The 16,527-nt window shown below is 35.8% G+C and overlaps 1 protein-coding gene across 11 annotated transcripts in view; it reads right to left on the reverse strand.

Annotated features, from left to right (window-relative positions):
• DLG2 (discs large MAGUK scaffold protein 2) overlaps positions 1-16,527 on the reverse strand; it is an 885,772-nt gene that overhangs the window by 400,865 nt on the left and 468,380 nt on the right. For 3 of the 11 annotated variants that reach the window (XM_055320437.1, XM_055320431.1, XM_055320435.1), the window contains exon 10: positions 1,469-1,507. The exons of the other annotated variants lie outside the window; for them this stretch is intronic. In XM_055320437.1, coding sequence (XP_055176412.1) covers positions 1,469-1,507 — 39 coding nt within the window. The remainder of the gene's footprint in view (positions 1-1,468; positions 1,508-16,527) is intronic. 11 annotated transcript variants of the gene reach the window in all.

Raw genomic sequence — 16,527 nt, forward strand, 5'->3', positions numbered from 1 at the left:
TGAGCTCCTGGGATCCCTGGGTGGCGCAGCGGTTTGGCGCCTGCCTTTGGCCCAGGGCGTGATCCTGGAGACCCGGGGTCGAATCCCACGTCGGGCTCCCAGTGCATGGAGCCTGCTTCTCCCTCTGCCTATGTCTCTGCCTCTCTCTCTCTCATTCTGTGTGACTATCATAAATAAATAAAAATTAAAAAAAATGAGCTCCTGCAATTTGCAACAATATAGATAGACTAGATGATATAATGCTAAGTGAAATAAATCAGTCAGAGGAAGAGAAATATTCTATGATTTCATTCATATGTGGAATTTATGAAACAAAAGAAATGAATAAAACAACAACAAAAGACCAAAGATAATTCTTAAATACAAAGAATGAACTGGTGATTGCCAGATGGGAGGTGGTTGGGGGCAATGATTAAGAATACACTTATCTGATGAGTCCTGAAAAATGTACAGAATTGTTGAATCATTATATTATACACCTGAAAATAAATATAATGCTGTATATTAACTATACTTCAGTAAATTTTTTAAAAATCGAAAAGATACATTACCTGAAAAAAATTACTAATCTAGAAAGACAATAATTATATATAGTTCAAAATGTTGCTTCCAAATTAGGTATGAGGCAACTATAAAAGTCAGAAAATAATTATAAAATGATAATTTTTTCACTTAGTGTACTTTTGATTTTCATTCTAATTTAACAAAACCAAATTGAAAAGCATAGATGAATTAAAGACATAATGTAAGAAAAAAGAAGGAGAAATTCATAAAAAAATGGACTCTAGATTTTTGGCCTTCCTAATCGATATAGTATACTAAGCATTTTAAAGCACTTAATGGACAATTTAGATGCTGGAAGATAGCATCATAAAAAGTGTGGCCAAACGTTGACAGCACTAGAGAAAATCTTGACCCTCACATATAAAATATGATGAGGAACACAATTTGTTAAGTGATATCAGACAATTTAAAAGTTATGATTTATAGAAAAACAGTATATAATACTGGACTAATTAAGATGATCTATTGAAAACTGAAATCATGGACAATGAAGAAATCATGCATTCAAACAGATGGATCTAAATATGAAAAAATGGATCAAATTCAGGTCCCTAAATTTTGCATGCCATAGTCAAAGATGACAGAAATGTGGTTTTACTTTATGGTGAACAGCTTCAAACATGTCAGTAAAAATGTGGAGACTAAATAAAAAAATTGGAGGGCATTTATTAGGAGAAATTCTTCTTCTTTTAAATACCACTAAACTACTTATTTGTGCAACCATACAGTTATATTTTTAAAATTTAAGGTGAGGGGCACCTGGGTGGGTCATTCGGTTGAGCAACCAACTTGATATCAGCTCAGGTCATGATCCCAGGGTTGAGAGATAGAGCCCTGCCTTGGGCTCCATGCTGAGCACGGAGTCTGCTTAAGATTCTCTTTCTCTTTGCTCCTTCCACCTCACCTCAATCCCCACTCATGTGAGCGTATGTGCTCTGTCTCTCTAAAATAAAAAAAAAAAAATTAGGTGAAATAATTATGGCACAAAGGTATCTTTTCTTTTTCCTCCCAAATGATGACTGTTATGTCCAAACTTTTGACTAACAAATCAATAACCAGTATTGGTTGTATGGGTGATGAGAAATTCTATCTTATGAATGTCTAACAAGATTATCACCCAAATTTTAGTTTTCTCCTTATCCTTAAAGAATATCATGGGAGACCTCACAGTCTTCTTACAGGGGTGACCTAGAGAGGTTACAATGCATGACCAGAATGTGGTTAAGATGCATCAGAATGTAGATGCAATTCCTAGCCCATTGTTTTCTCTGTCCTGTGCCACTGTGACTTCTTCATATTGTTTTCTGTGACAGAAGTGCAATAGTATATATAAATATGACTGGCCCCAGTCTAAAACTCCTGGTCATCACTGTTAAGTAGCTTAAGACTCTTGAAGGTGTACTTGAAATGCTGATCTCAGTATTTTCCCCTCCGGACTGAACTGATATGTAACTGGTTTCAAAGCCTTAAACGTCAGAAGCAAAATGTAGTATTTTAATTCAGCAGGCATATTTCTGCTTTTATTCATTTTGTTTCTGGATGGCAGACTGCATATCATTCTTACTGGCTTCTGTAGTATGCAAGCTGTATCTCAGTAGGTAATGTATGAACATGTTTCAAAAGCTCCTTTTTACACAGACTATTCTTCACAAGGAAAGTAAAGAATTGAATATATAAGAGCTTAAATCAAGTCTCAGCTAGTTCTACCAACACAGCAACTTCAAAAAGGAAAACAGTTTTTAATCTGAAATTTACATAAAGTATAGACAAATACTACAGAACACATCAACAATTAGAGAAATTGGAATGAGAAGATTTTTGTATACTTCTTGTAATTTTAGGCATTAGTTGATATGACCCTGGGTATCCTTTTATTTCATACAAGAAACATGTTTTTCAGGATAGCACATTCTTTGTATTCTTTGACAATACCTGGGAAGCAGAGTTGTATGGAGAAAAGAACAGAAGTCTAGAAGTCAGAAATATGCTCCTGAGGAGAGCTCAAAGGCCTTCAAAAAGTCATCTCACTTGCCTAGTTTCAATTTTTTTCTTCAGTTTGAGGAAAAAACAATTGTTCTTGTTCTTCCCATCTACTATATGAGGCATAGATGGGAAACCGTATTGTAATGGGGAAAGGAGCATGAGCTTGGGAGTCGATGGTCTTGGGATAGGGATTTCTTATGCTTTTCTTAGTTAGGTTCTTGACAATCTTAAAACCCAAACACTCCTATCTATGTTTCTGTCATCAGTATAATGTAAATAATAATGCCTTCTCACAGATGCTTCTGGGGGGAAAGTAGAACAATATATGTGAGAGAAATTTTGTGAAGTGTGAAGCATGGGAAATAGGAAATGGAAATTGCTTTCCAGGGAGGCAGTATCAGTTGGTCAAAAGGTGTTTAAAACTTGTGACCTGAACTTGAACTAACCAATGGGCCTACAGAAGGAAAATAAGGCTAGAGCTAAGAAACATCGAGGAAATGGGATCTATAGGATTTGGATATTGTATGTGTTGAGTGAGTGAGGAGTCCAGGACAACTTCCATGTATCAGAGTGGGGTTAATGGATCAATGGTGGTACTTCATACTGAAAAAGTAGTATGGGAATAACAGACTTAGGAGGAATATAATTATTTTAATATTGTATATGGTGAGTTGGGGAACCTGTGTGACATCAAGGTAGATATATCTCATAAGATAGGTAGATATTAGAGTTCGATCTTAGTAGACAGTTCCATTGTAAAGAAGTTCATTTTGAAGTCAGCATTTGAAATGCATTTGAAGTCATGGATTGTCCTAGAAATACTGTGATAAAAAAGACTGAAAGTTTGGGAGACCTGTAGACAACCAACATTATGACTCATGTAGAGGAAGATAAACCTGGAAAGAAGACTAGGAAGAAGTAAGTGGAGAAGTAGGAGGAAAACCAAGAGGATATAAGGTAATGGCAGCTAACAATGGGAGCAGGGGGATAGTTTCAAGAAGGAGAGTATGGTTGACAGTTGGCAAAGACATTACAAAGCTTAAATATGAAACAGAGGGGAAACTGGTCCCTGGAGTTTGGATTATATTCTGTAGGCAAAGAGGAGGTCATGAGTAATTTTAAACAATATTAAAATATAGTCATTTTTTTGCAGTGTAGAAAGAGCCCTCTGCAATTCCCAGGTATATAAAATAGCTGGAGAAGGGTTAGAGACAGAGAAGAGCTTTAAGAGGAAGTTGTTCTTAAGAAGACTAGTATGAACACCAAAGCTTCTCATCTGAGCTTATGTGGGACCAGTCCTCAGAGAACTTTTCTGTAGAGCAGATGGAATAATTATCTTTCCTCTGGCAAACCAGTGTAGGTGCCAAGGGGTAGAAAGATAGGGAGACCTTTGACTCTTATCATATTTCTGGGTTCTATATTCAGTGAAGAATTGCTGATTCTTATTGATTTTCATGCAGTCAGCAGAAACCTCCAGATAAATGAAGGCTGCTTGGTTTGATGCAATCTATTAGTTTATATGTGTGAATTCATGGAAACTTCCAAATGTTTAGCCAAAGGGTGAGTTTGTTCTGCTTGACACCTGTAGTCTGAATTTTCCTCACTATGGCAACCAGCGAAGTCATCACCATCATTGTATCAACAAGTGGTACATTTCCCTCCACTTTTCACTATTCACACTTCCAAGGTAAAAATTGCCTCCTTCTCTGGTACCCTCTCTTGGTGGAATATGTTCAAGGTAGTCATGAGGTAATTTATTCAGCTAAGCTGCTACTCATCAGAACTAAAACTCTGGACATAAAACAACATTAAAAAGTACAGTGCTTTCTAAGTCTCTTAATGTAGATTTTTAATTTGATCCAGTGAGGTGAAACTAGATGCCAGCTGCAGAATCTTTCTGTTTAAACAAATTCTTGCTTTCCTCAAGCATTAGTTTTACAACAAAAAACAGATTTTTTTTGTCTTTGTGGCTATGAAAAGCTTGCAATATGTAGCATTCATAGGCATAGGACTACTGATGTAAAGAAAATATCAAATATAGAAATAGTGAAAGAGATTATAAGGGAAAGGAGGGGAACTGAGTGGGAAAAATTAGAGAGGGAGACAAACCCTGAGAGACTCCTAACTCTGGGAAACAAACAAAGGGTTGCAGAAGGGGAGATGGGTGGGGTGATGGGGTAACTAGGTGATGGGCACTGAGGAGGGCAATGATGGGATGAGCACTGGTGTCATACTATATGTTAGAAAATTGAATTTAAATTAAAAAATGTAAAAAAAGGAAAATATCAAATATAAAATATCAATGTAAGTAAAGTATCCAAACACTAAAATGCTTTGTTTTTGGGTCTTAATGACAAGCTTCCAAATGAAGGAAACTTAGTGTTAATTCTCATTAATGAAAATAACTCTCTTAACAACTAAATTGCATGCAAGTTACAATTCTGTGACGATCCAAGTGAGACTATTTGAAAAGGTATAAAGGAAAAAATTTAAATCTAGGCTAGTTTTCTTCTTCACATTTCTTAAGATTTGTAAACAATTTCAAAAAATAATCTCTCTTAAGAGGCCAAAAGTTTTAGTAGAGTGCAACATATTGGAAGGCTCAGACATCAATTCATCATACCTCAATTTCCCAACCACCTCATCAGCCAATACCCAGTCATTAGCACCCACAATATGCAAAGTGCTACGCCTCATGTAATGAAGAACAGTAGAAGAAAACAAATTTCAAGCATTTTTAATATAATCTGCAAGACACTGATCTACTCATTTTGATCATTCCAATTTTTCTTTCAGCTTTTTAATAAACTGCAGCACTGTCCACTGGTTGTTCAGTACAAAATCTAGGCATTTTCATTGATTCTTCACTTGCAACTATCATACTTCCATAACCAATTCATTTTTAAGCTCTTTCCTAACAAAAAAGACTCCCACCTCCCCAGTACTTCTGCCCTAATGGAAACAACACCTTCTCCTGTTGGAATGTTATAACAGCCTTCTAACTGGATTTTCTCCTGTTCTTCTAGCCACTAGTTATCATAACAAACTGTGAGAATACTGTTCTAAAGCATGAAATCAGATCATGTGGTTCCCCTGCTTATAGAAAACTTCCCAGAGACTTCCCCTTCCAATTAGAATAAAATTAAAAGTCACTTCCAGGGCTATGAGATCCTGCGGTCACTGTCTACCTTTCAGTGTTCATTGCTTACCACTGTCCATCACTCCGCAAGTCTCAGCCATCCTGGCCCTCTTCTTGACTCACACATCCTCACTAGCTTCTAAGGGCATTTGCATTAACCACTTGCTATGCCACAGGTCTTCTCTTTCATTCAGGTTACAACTAGAAGTCTACCTCCCCAGAGAGGTCTACCCTCTACTCCGGCTAAAGGCACTCCACTCTCATCCCAGGCAACTGGGATTACTTTATTACTTTATTTCTTTCATAGCACTTGTATTTATCACCCACTGAAATTATCCATTTTCTGATTACTGTGTTCACTGACAACCTTTTAAGAATTGCTTCTATGAGTAGGAACACTGTGTGTGTGTGTGTGTGTGTGTGTGTGTGTGTGTGTTAGCATAGCTCTATTTGGATAAACTCATGAACTCATTCAGGATTCTTTAATACCATGATTTAAATCAAAGGTCATTATTTTAACACTACCTAAAACTCTGTATCTTTCTGAGATAAGGTTTTCTTAGACTTCATATTTTCCCTCTTGCTTTGGTTCTTTGAAATACCTAAGAACAATGTATTTACTTTATTTCAGAAGGACCATCCAGTCAAACCCTGTTGGGGATTATTGTGCACCCCAAATTCATTTTATGCCTTATTCTGAGCAAGACATTGGTTTGTAAATGCTCCAAATTATTTCATATACCTTTGATTTTTATCAAGGCATGGCCTCATTCATTTGTACACTCATTCAACCAACATTTATTGTGCACTATATATGGGCCAGGCAATAATCCATACCACAGTTCAATTAATCTATCAGCTCATATTTACTAAATTATTCTCCTTGTTGCTTTCTCATAGCATCTCACATTCAGTCATCAACATTTCTGTGTCTGCTAAAAGTCAGTACTGTGCCAGACACTATGAGAGATACAAACATGTATCCGTTCCTTCCATGAAGGATCTGATAATTTATGTGGAAAGATGAGTAAGTGATCAGCTAACCAAAAACAGGGGGAAAAAGAAGCAGAAATACACTGAGCACTGTAACAGAGGAGATCTCATCCTAGTCTAGAAGTTAACAGAGTGGAGGAAAAAGGGAAATTACAGTTTATTTTTTAAAAGATATTTGTGTATGTGTGTTTGCTTGCCCTAAAATTCTGAGAAAGCATTCCTTTTGATTTTTTTTTTTGTATTTTTCTCTTGGGGTTTCAAATTTTATATATCCCAATAGGATCATTTTAGGAATTAGACAAGTTATAAATAATGTAAACATACTTGCATTAGAACATATTATGCTATTAAGTACTATTGTCCATTTTAACACAGCAGTGGAAATATTTACTAGGTAAGTGGAATTTAAGAACCAGGGCACATTTCCAACTGTGCTTTACTTTGAGAAAACTTCAGACATTTTCTTAGTTCAGGGCTATTTATTTATTTGAATATAGTTGACACATAGTGTTGCAGCAGTTTTAGGTGTACAAATAGTGATTCAAGAAGTTCACACATTATACTATCCTTACTATAAGTGTAGCTACCATCTGTGACCATACAACAGTATTACAATGTCACTGGTTATAGTTCTTATGCTGTACCTTTTATTCCCGTCACTTATTCATTCTGTAACTGGAAGCCTGTATCTCCCACTCCCCTTCACTCATCTTGCCCATCCCCCTATCTCCCACCTCCCTCCTCTTTGTTAACCATTAGTTTGTTCTCTGTATTTAAAGGTTGTACATGGCCCTGAAAACATGACATTTGACAACCAAGTAAAACTACAAATAAATCATCCTAAAATGATTTCAAGAGCCACAGTCCCTGCTACTGCTCTTTGTCCAGACTGCTCCTATTTATTCTTTGGACTTAGTCTCATGCACAGCCAGACTGGAAACCTTTTCTAACCTTTCAGTTCTGTTTCCTCTGTACCTGGGCATACACTTATTAAGGCATTCCCCAGACTATAGTGATACACTATTTTTAAAATGGCTATTTTCCTAACTAAACTATGAGCTCCCTGAAGGCAGTAAGCATGGTGCATTACCACTCTACCCCCTCATTCTATGCCAACGGGAATCCTTGTTATGCGGTTTCCACTGGGATCCCAAAGCAAAAATATTCATTTGTGTCAAGAAAAACATTTGTGGTTGCATTTAATGAAACCAAATAGATATACCTGGGATTTTTCAATGGATAGAACACCCTTGACAAGGTAGAAAATGAAAATACACTTTTTAATAGGTCATCTCAAATTCAAGAAAACAGACAATGCAAATAAGGAATCTATTACCACTTAGAGAGTACAGTGGTAAATTTGAACTTTGAAATAAAATATGTGGTGGAGCTTAATATATGAAAATGACAATCAGAGAATTCTACTCTGCTCCAACAAACTTGTATCTTATTGAAAATATTAAGTGGAAATGGCAGTCATAAAAGTTACAGTGATACAAGATTTAAGCAGTCAGCCACGGCAGTGTTTACTGCTGTACATGGTCAGTGCTGCTTAAACAATGCTGTAAGTCGTTAATGCAGCTGGGCACAAAACCACAGAATCCTAATCTGCCCACATGGAGATGCTCACTATGATTATAGTCAAATGCCATTTTAAAGTTAGTTTTGTAAAAGATGGAATGGCTATCTTTTCTTTGGTTAAAAAAGAAAAATGAAGAAGATAGTTTTATCCCATAAACAAGTATTGTTACTACACCCTCTAGCTACTGGTAGTTTTTCATGGATTAAAATATATTAAAAAATACAAAAGTTAATCCAAAAAAGGCAAATTTATAGACAGAAAATAAATTAGTAGTTGCTTGGCCTGGGGTGGGAACGGGAACTAATTATAAATAGATATGAGGGATCTTATTAGGGGCATGAAAATGTTCTAAAACTGATTTATGTTGACTGGATAAAGTTATTAAATTTATTGAATTATATACTTGAAATGCATAAAGTATAAGATATATAAAATATGTCTATTGAAATTGTTAAAAAAAAGTTTAGGGCAAAATACAAAGCTTGAAAACTATAGCGCAAGATTTTTTTTTTTTAAATGAGGAGTCATTAAGGACTTGTTGCATTTTTTAAGCTCTGAATTTCAAAGATTTTTACCAAACTTTTCATCTGATCCCACAAGCAGAAACCATCAAATTATATAGGAGGGTGGCCACCTAACAATGACATTCACCTTTAGTCATGCTTTCCTCTCTGACCTAAAATCAGAGAAGTCATTTGCATAGAGACTTCATAAGCCACAGGCCACGAGGGCTAAACGGAGTTCAAAATGATGAGATTTCCACCAGTATGTTGATTTTAGCTGCTGATATTTAGTTAATTCCTCATATTTGGGCCCCGGATGATTTACCGCTACAGTATTTGGAGTTTCATGGCATGGGAATAGACTGACAAACAAATAAAAAAACAAACCTGCCAAAGCACAGATTTAAAGAGAAGATCCTTAAGGAAATAATATTTTGTTTTTCAATTCCTTTAACTACTTCTGATTATAAACTGATATTTAATGAAACTACTAGGACCTGAAGTGTGTTTTCAATAAAAAAGACTCATACTTAAAATGTTAATTGTTACATTAAACTTCTATTTCATTGAGTCTCTAGTCTTCAAGTCAGCCTTTAAAAATTACTTGACTAATGAGGGATCCCTGGGTGGCGCAGCGGTTTGGCGCCTGCCTTTGGCCCAGGGCGTGATCCTGGAGACCCGGGGTCGAATCCCACATCGGGCTCCCAGTGCATGGAGCCTGCTTCTCCCTCTGCCTGTGTCTCTGCCTCTCTCTCTCTCTCTCTCTCTGTGACTATCATAAATAAATAGATTAAAAAAAATAAAATAAAAATTACTTGACTAATGAAATACAATTTATCATTGTAGAGAGTGAGAGGAGTAACTTGTTTTTCCAGGTCATCTTGGATGTAAAGGTCAAATTATTCATTAGATTGTTCATCCATTGATTTATTTCACAAATATACTGCATGCCTAACATGTGCCAAGTACTCTCTAAGACCTAGAAGAAAAGCATAGAATGTAATAAAAAAATCCCTTTCCCCTTCCTCATTCAGCTTACATTCACATGATGGGAATACATAGAGGGTAAAAAAACAAAATAGTAATTAAAATAGCTACTACTTATTTAGAACTTACTATGTTTAAGGCACTTGGCTAATTGCTTTGCACACATTATCTCATTTGATCTTCTCAAAGGTTGCTTACTGTCAACATTTTGCAGATGAAGAAACTGAGGCTCACAGAGGTACATGCTTTCTCCCCAGCAACAAAAACTAGTAAGAGATAGGATTCTCATTTACTCTCTCAAGCTTCAAAATCTGCTTTTAACTATTATAATTGTTGCTTATACAAAGGGCTTTGCGAAGGATCAGCAGTTGAATGATGACTGCCCCCAGAATTTGCTGATAGGGATCCCTGGGTGGCACAGCGGTTTAGCGCCTGCCTTTTGGCCCAGGGCGCGATCCTGGAGACCCGGGATCGAATCCCACGTCGGGCTCCCAGTGCATGGAGCCTGCTTCTCCCTCTCCCCATGTCTCTGCCTCTCTCTCTCTCTGTGACTATCACAAATAAATAAAAATTAAAAAAAAAGAATTTGCTGATAAAAGTACTTTTTAGGAATTATAAGAAATAGTAGAGATCTGTGCTTAAATTTGGAAATTTTGGGTTGAATTATAATCACAAATTGTAAATTACATATAAATGCATATTTATATACATTTATATACATCATACATACATATATACATTATTATATACATTATTTTCATGAAAATATATATTTCTATCTTCTCAAGAAAGCTATAAATGAGTGGTTTTGTCAGGCTACAGAGCTTCAGTTAAAATTTTGTACCTAAGGTAAGCTGTGATTTTGTTTTATGCAGATTCGTAAGATAAAGCCATAATGATTTTCTGTGTCATTAATTATAAGCTTACTGATGATGGTGAATTTTTCTCTAACAGTTTTCAGGAACTTGTGCTAATACTGATCAAATGAAATGAAAGACAGTCTTCTTTTTTCATTTTTTTCTTACTACCACTTTCCATAAAATACAGTTTTAAAAAATAAATTTCATAGACAAGAATATTTTCCCCAATAATCCATTTCAATTTTCTCTGACCTATTTTCTCCAATTACTTCTACGTTCTTGTAACATGACTTATCCACATCTGCTTTAGCTAAATAAATCTTGTCTTTCCTCGATGTTAACACCTCTGAAATATTTACAGACTAATAACAAGGTCCTATCAATTCTGCTAATTCATCTACCAACTTCTTTTCATATTTCTGTATATCTCAGAAGATACATGAATATAGTATAATATGGGTAACATGGTGTAAATTTTTATTTTAACAATCTTACCAAGTCTCATAAATATATGAAAGAACATTTCTGTTCTGATAGATGAGGATTAAACAGCATGGCTCCCATTCTCAATTGTCAGATGGCTGAATTTATGCACTTAATGGAGTGGTTTTTTTAATATATAAAAAATGAGGGTATTTTCAAGTTGAATCATTTGGTAAAGGAGTGCCAAATGTAATAGTTTTTGAATACATGGTTGACTCATATTGCCAACTCTGGGCCAGGGAAAATTGTCAGCAAAGGCATATCCATCATGCCTTAGACTTTTCTCAGGAACTCTACACTCCTGGCTGGAGTCCTTAGTTTCATTTTCTAAAAAGTAACTGTTCTGGTGCTGATTAGGCTGTTTTCTCTTATCTCAGACCACTTGCCTATCCTTTTTTCTCCCCGGCTGGAAAAGCTCAGTTGAGCTGTATTCCTCTCTCCTCTGCATTTCCTGTTGTGAATTGATACTGGTTCTACCTCTAGAATATTCACATTGCTCTCTGTCTCAGAGTATACCTGCTATCATCACAGTGAAGCAAAGTGCAAAGTCAGCATACCTGGATTTGATTCAGGCTCCACCCCCAAATAGCTGAGTTACCTTGGTAAGTCCACTTAACTAAGTCTCAATATCTTTATCCATAAAATGGGAATAATAATACCTCAGAGAATTTTGTGACCTCAAAGGTTATTTATGTAAAATATATTATGCAGGATATAGTAAGTACTCAAATAATAGCTAAATATTCTTATTATTCTCATCACTATTAACTTCCCACTTTGAGGTTTTTCTCTGCAATTCATCCTTTGAGGTTCTATCAAAGTAATCTTCCAAAACACTAATTCTGCATATTCTGTGATATATTAGCTCTGGGCTACTCAGCATTTGTCAAACATATCACGTTCCTTCATGTCACTAGATATTTACATATGGTTCCCCTCATCCTAGAATGTATTCCTCTCATATTCCTCTCATATATTCCTCTCATTCCCCTCATAAGACCATAGGTATTATCTTCATTTTGTAGTACCCACCATAAGTCACCTGCCTGCATTAGAAAATAAAATTCTAAAATGTTCATTTAAATAATAAGCTTGTAATGAATCAAGGATAATATGTAGATTAAAAAAACTAATCTTGGGATACATTGAAAGAAACAGAGACAAAATGAACTATTCGATCTGAAAAGAACCAGGATGATAATTTTTAAAACATGCCACGTGAGGAGCTATAGAAGGTACTGGCAGTGTTTAACCTGGAAAGGAGAAGGCTATGAATAACTTAAAAACATGTACAATACCCTTATATGGAATGGGCAGTGCACTTCCACTGAGTGGCCCCAAAGGGCAGCCCTGAAGCCAATAGGCAGAGTTATGAAGAGTCAAAGAGGAATGCATGCCAAAGAAGCCCTTTCCAAGTACCAGGAGTATTGGAAAGCAAATTGAATTACATGAAGAGACTGAGTCTCCTGTTCTTGAGGATAACAATAAAAGGCCTGAAAGACTAGAAGAGACACTGAAGAAGGCCTTAAAGCTCCACATAGGTAATACACAAGACGAGTTGTGATGTTCCTGAGATGCTGTGACTCAAGGGTCCCATCTTCATGAGGCTTTTCCTTGCCCTCTTAGGATGATTCACACACATTTCTTACTCTCCATTGCAGTTGTTACTACTGTCATAACACTTTCCACACAACCAATTGTATCTCTACTTCACCACTGTAATGAGAGCTATTTCTGGATGGGAAATGTGCCATCAGCTTCCTAGTCCTCACAGTGCCAACCCAGCTCCTTTAACACAGAAGATACTTAATAACAGGAATTGATTTAATTTTATGTCCACGGGCAATTCATTCATCTTTTTAATGAGTTCCCTTAGCAGTAAACAGTTTTAAATGTGATGATCTAGCATTCTAACTAATGCCAGATAGTAAACTTCCTAATAATTAAAAATACAAAGATTACATTCTAATAATTAAAAATATAAATAACAATCTGAAATTTGATTTTTGGAATAAGTTGGAGAAAGCCCACTGAATCCATTTTATATGGAAGATATTTGGAAGTAGAAATGCACAAAGCTTCATCTAATGGAATACTCTTGCCCCTGATCTCCACCCTTGCTAAGAATTTCATAGGAGAAAGTTTTGATGGTTTTAGAAATAGTGTTCATTGATTCTCAGTCTCAGAAAATGTTTCTGGTAGAATAAAATCCACTTTATGTACATATTGAACATTTTATTGACATAGATTATAAACCTTTGCAATCAGGCTGAAGATGTTCCATTATTAGCAACATCCTTTATTTGAAACTGCAGGCTTAGACCAAGTGGCAACGTCAGTTTCCAGCCTTTTCAAAATACTTCCTGTCATCTATATTGTAACTTCAGCACAGAAATGTATTTGCTTTACATTTTCAACCACTCCATGTCTTAAAATAAATGTTCCTTGATAACTGCCAAAAATTAGAAGCAAACTAAATCTCCTGCATTAGAAGAATGAATAACTAAATTATGGATATTATTCATGTATTGTGTAATCGTTAAAAATTAGTGTTATAAACATGAAATGGCAGTTTGAAAAAATGCTTATGATGCAAAAAATGAAGTCACAGATATAAAATTGTGTGAATACTTGTAGGTCTAATAGCTGTCAGAGTGATTTAATAAAAAGTTAGATCTAGGACACTTGGGGAGCTCAGTTAGTTAAGCATCTGACTCTGATTTCTGCTTGGGTCATGATCTTGGGGCTGTGAGATCAAGCCCAGCAATGGGCTCTGTGCTGTGTGGTGCCTGCTTAGGATTCTCTGTTTCTCTCTCCCCTTTCCCTTCGCCACCACCACCCGCAGTGTACATATGCTCTCTCTCTCTCTCTCTCTCTGAAAAGAAAAAAAAAACAGATCTGATTGCATAATTCTTGGGAGACAAATTCTCTGTCTCTTACATTTCTACACATCTTGCCAACAGAAACACTGTCTTTGTTTTGAACTGTCTTTTCAAGGTTATTTGAATAGTGAACAGTTTGCAAAGATAAAGACAGTGTCTCTCTCTACAGCAGAGAGTAGTTTTGTTTATTGTCCAGCCTAATAAAGATAATGTCTTTCTTTGTGGCAAAGGCCAGGCTTACTGCTCATTATAAAAGATCCAGGTTCCCTAGGCTTGTGATTCCTCTCCTGTTAAGCAACCCACGACATGTGCAGGCATCATTTGGTAAAAATGCTGATACTGTTATTATGAGTAATAAAATCTGTTATCCATGAGTCTCACTTTTTCTGTCAGCATCCATGATGGTGCAGTAGTATCCATAATTTAACTGGTTAGATTGCAAATAAGGGGAAAAAAACCTCAGATCTTTCACATTTCTTGACATTTATTCCCTTGCTTAAATTTGTATAACCTTTGAGTGGCATCCCATTTCATTTAGGATAAAATTGCTAGTAATAATAACAACAATGGCTAATACTCAATGAGTGCCAAATATTATACTAAGCATGTAATATGTTATATAATCCTCATGACAATGCTAAGGAGTAAATATTACTCCTTAGGAGCTGATATCTTGGTAACGCTGTTTCATATGTGAAGAAACTGGTATGCAGTTTCAGCTGTTCAGAAGAACCAAGGGGTGACCAATCACTCAAATCTATTTGTGAATCAACTTCCATCTCTTGATCTGATTCTTATCCTATCCTTTGGGTCTCTGCTTAAATGAAACATCCTTACAAAAGGCTTTCTCTTGACCCTCCTCCAGTCTTATTTCCTCATGGCACTCTGCTTTTTTCCTTTGTAGCACTTTTATCACAGTTTATGCTAATTGTATGATTAATTAAGAGACCCTGTGATTGCTTATGTACTGCCTATCTTCCACCTGACATTCCCATGGGCAAAGGGATGAAGTCTACATTGTTTTCCAAAATTTTTCTACGGCAGATGCTTAATATATGTGCTGCATGAATGAGTGAATTGTATATAATAAGAAACTGCAAATAACTTAAAATTTTGCTTGCAAAGCATTGATTTTGTTATTTCTAAAATATCCTGTAATGCAGCTATTTTGCCTTTATTGTAAAAATAGTGAATTTATATTATTAAAATAAGTGAAACTCAGGGCCTTATGCCCATGAAAAATTTCAGAGGCATTTTCAGACTCCATGGAATGCAGGCAGAATTGCAGAAAACACAGCGTAGACTGGGTAATAAAGGATGTATTAACAAGCAGACATGTTTACCATGGACATTTCTGGTATGTATACATTTTATGGATCACTTATTGAGAACTGCACCATTTGAAATATTTTATCCTAATTGATTGTTAAGCACTTCTCACTAAATGCCCCATGAGCTTTCATTATCATCTTTTGAGGGGTTGCTGCTTTGTATATTTTAATGGTCCAATTTATCTTTGCCATAAGCCATTTGTACATTATCAACATTCTGTTATGCAGCTGTATGATAGATGGGGCGGGCCAAATTCTGATATGCAAATTTCTCTTTTAAAGAAGCAATTTTAATAAAATTACATTGTTTTACATTTTAAGAGCTCACAAAATAGAAACTGGAAATAGTTTCACAAATAGCTGTATTTTGTTGGAATTCAAGTTTCGAGGTTGCTAATGAGAAGGTTGCTGTATTAGATGACAATGTTTGACAGCACGTACACAATTTCTGAAGAGAATAGAGGAAAAATGTAATAAAACTGCTTAAAATATCATAGAGGGCATGAGTCTCAATAAAAGTTGAACACTCATTCACTCAAACATATTACTGGCTTCTACTTTTGGAGAGAGTTGTGTGGTGTAGGTAACACAAATGATAACAATGGCTTCTACGTACTATGTAGGCAATGCCAGGCTCTTTGCATATTGCTCCTCAATCCTCCAGATAGTTTTAGAGGTAGACATAATTTTCCCCATTTCCCACACGAATCTCACTGAGATTAAGAAACTTGTCCAACATCATTGAGTCCATGCACAGAAATACTGTAACAACCAAAGAAGCCAAAACCAATCAAATCAAATCAAAACTAGTCTCAAAAACTAACAAAATTCAAGTTCAGTCTGGCTCCAAATTTTAACCACTTAATAACTATACAATTGGGTTTTATCACTTCTTTTCCTTCTTTCTTCCTTTTTCTTTCTTTCTTTCTTTCTTTCTTTCTTTCTTTCTTTCTTTCTTTCTTCTTTTAGAGAGGGAGAGAGAGAGCATGCTTGTACAGAGGGTGGGGAGGGATAGAGGGAGAGAGAGAATCTTAAAAAGGTTTCACATCCAGTGCAGAACTCTACACAGGGCTCAATCCCACAACTCTGAGATCAGGACCTGAGCCTAAATCAGAGTCAGACATTTAATCAACTGAACCACTCAGTTGCCTGAGAGGTTTATTATTCTTACAAGGGGTTTTAAAGTCTAGTGGTGACATAAGATGATCACACAAATAACT

The sequence above is a fragment of the Nyctereutes procyonoides genome, unplaced genomic scaffold, assembly GCF_905146905.1.
Source record: "Nyctereutes procyonoides isolate TBG_1078 unplaced genomic scaffold, NYPRO_anot_genome, whole genome shotgun sequence".
In the NCBI taxonomy this organism is placed as follows: domain Eukaryota; kingdom Metazoa; phylum Chordata; class Mammalia; order Carnivora; family Canidae; genus Nyctereutes; species Nyctereutes procyonoides.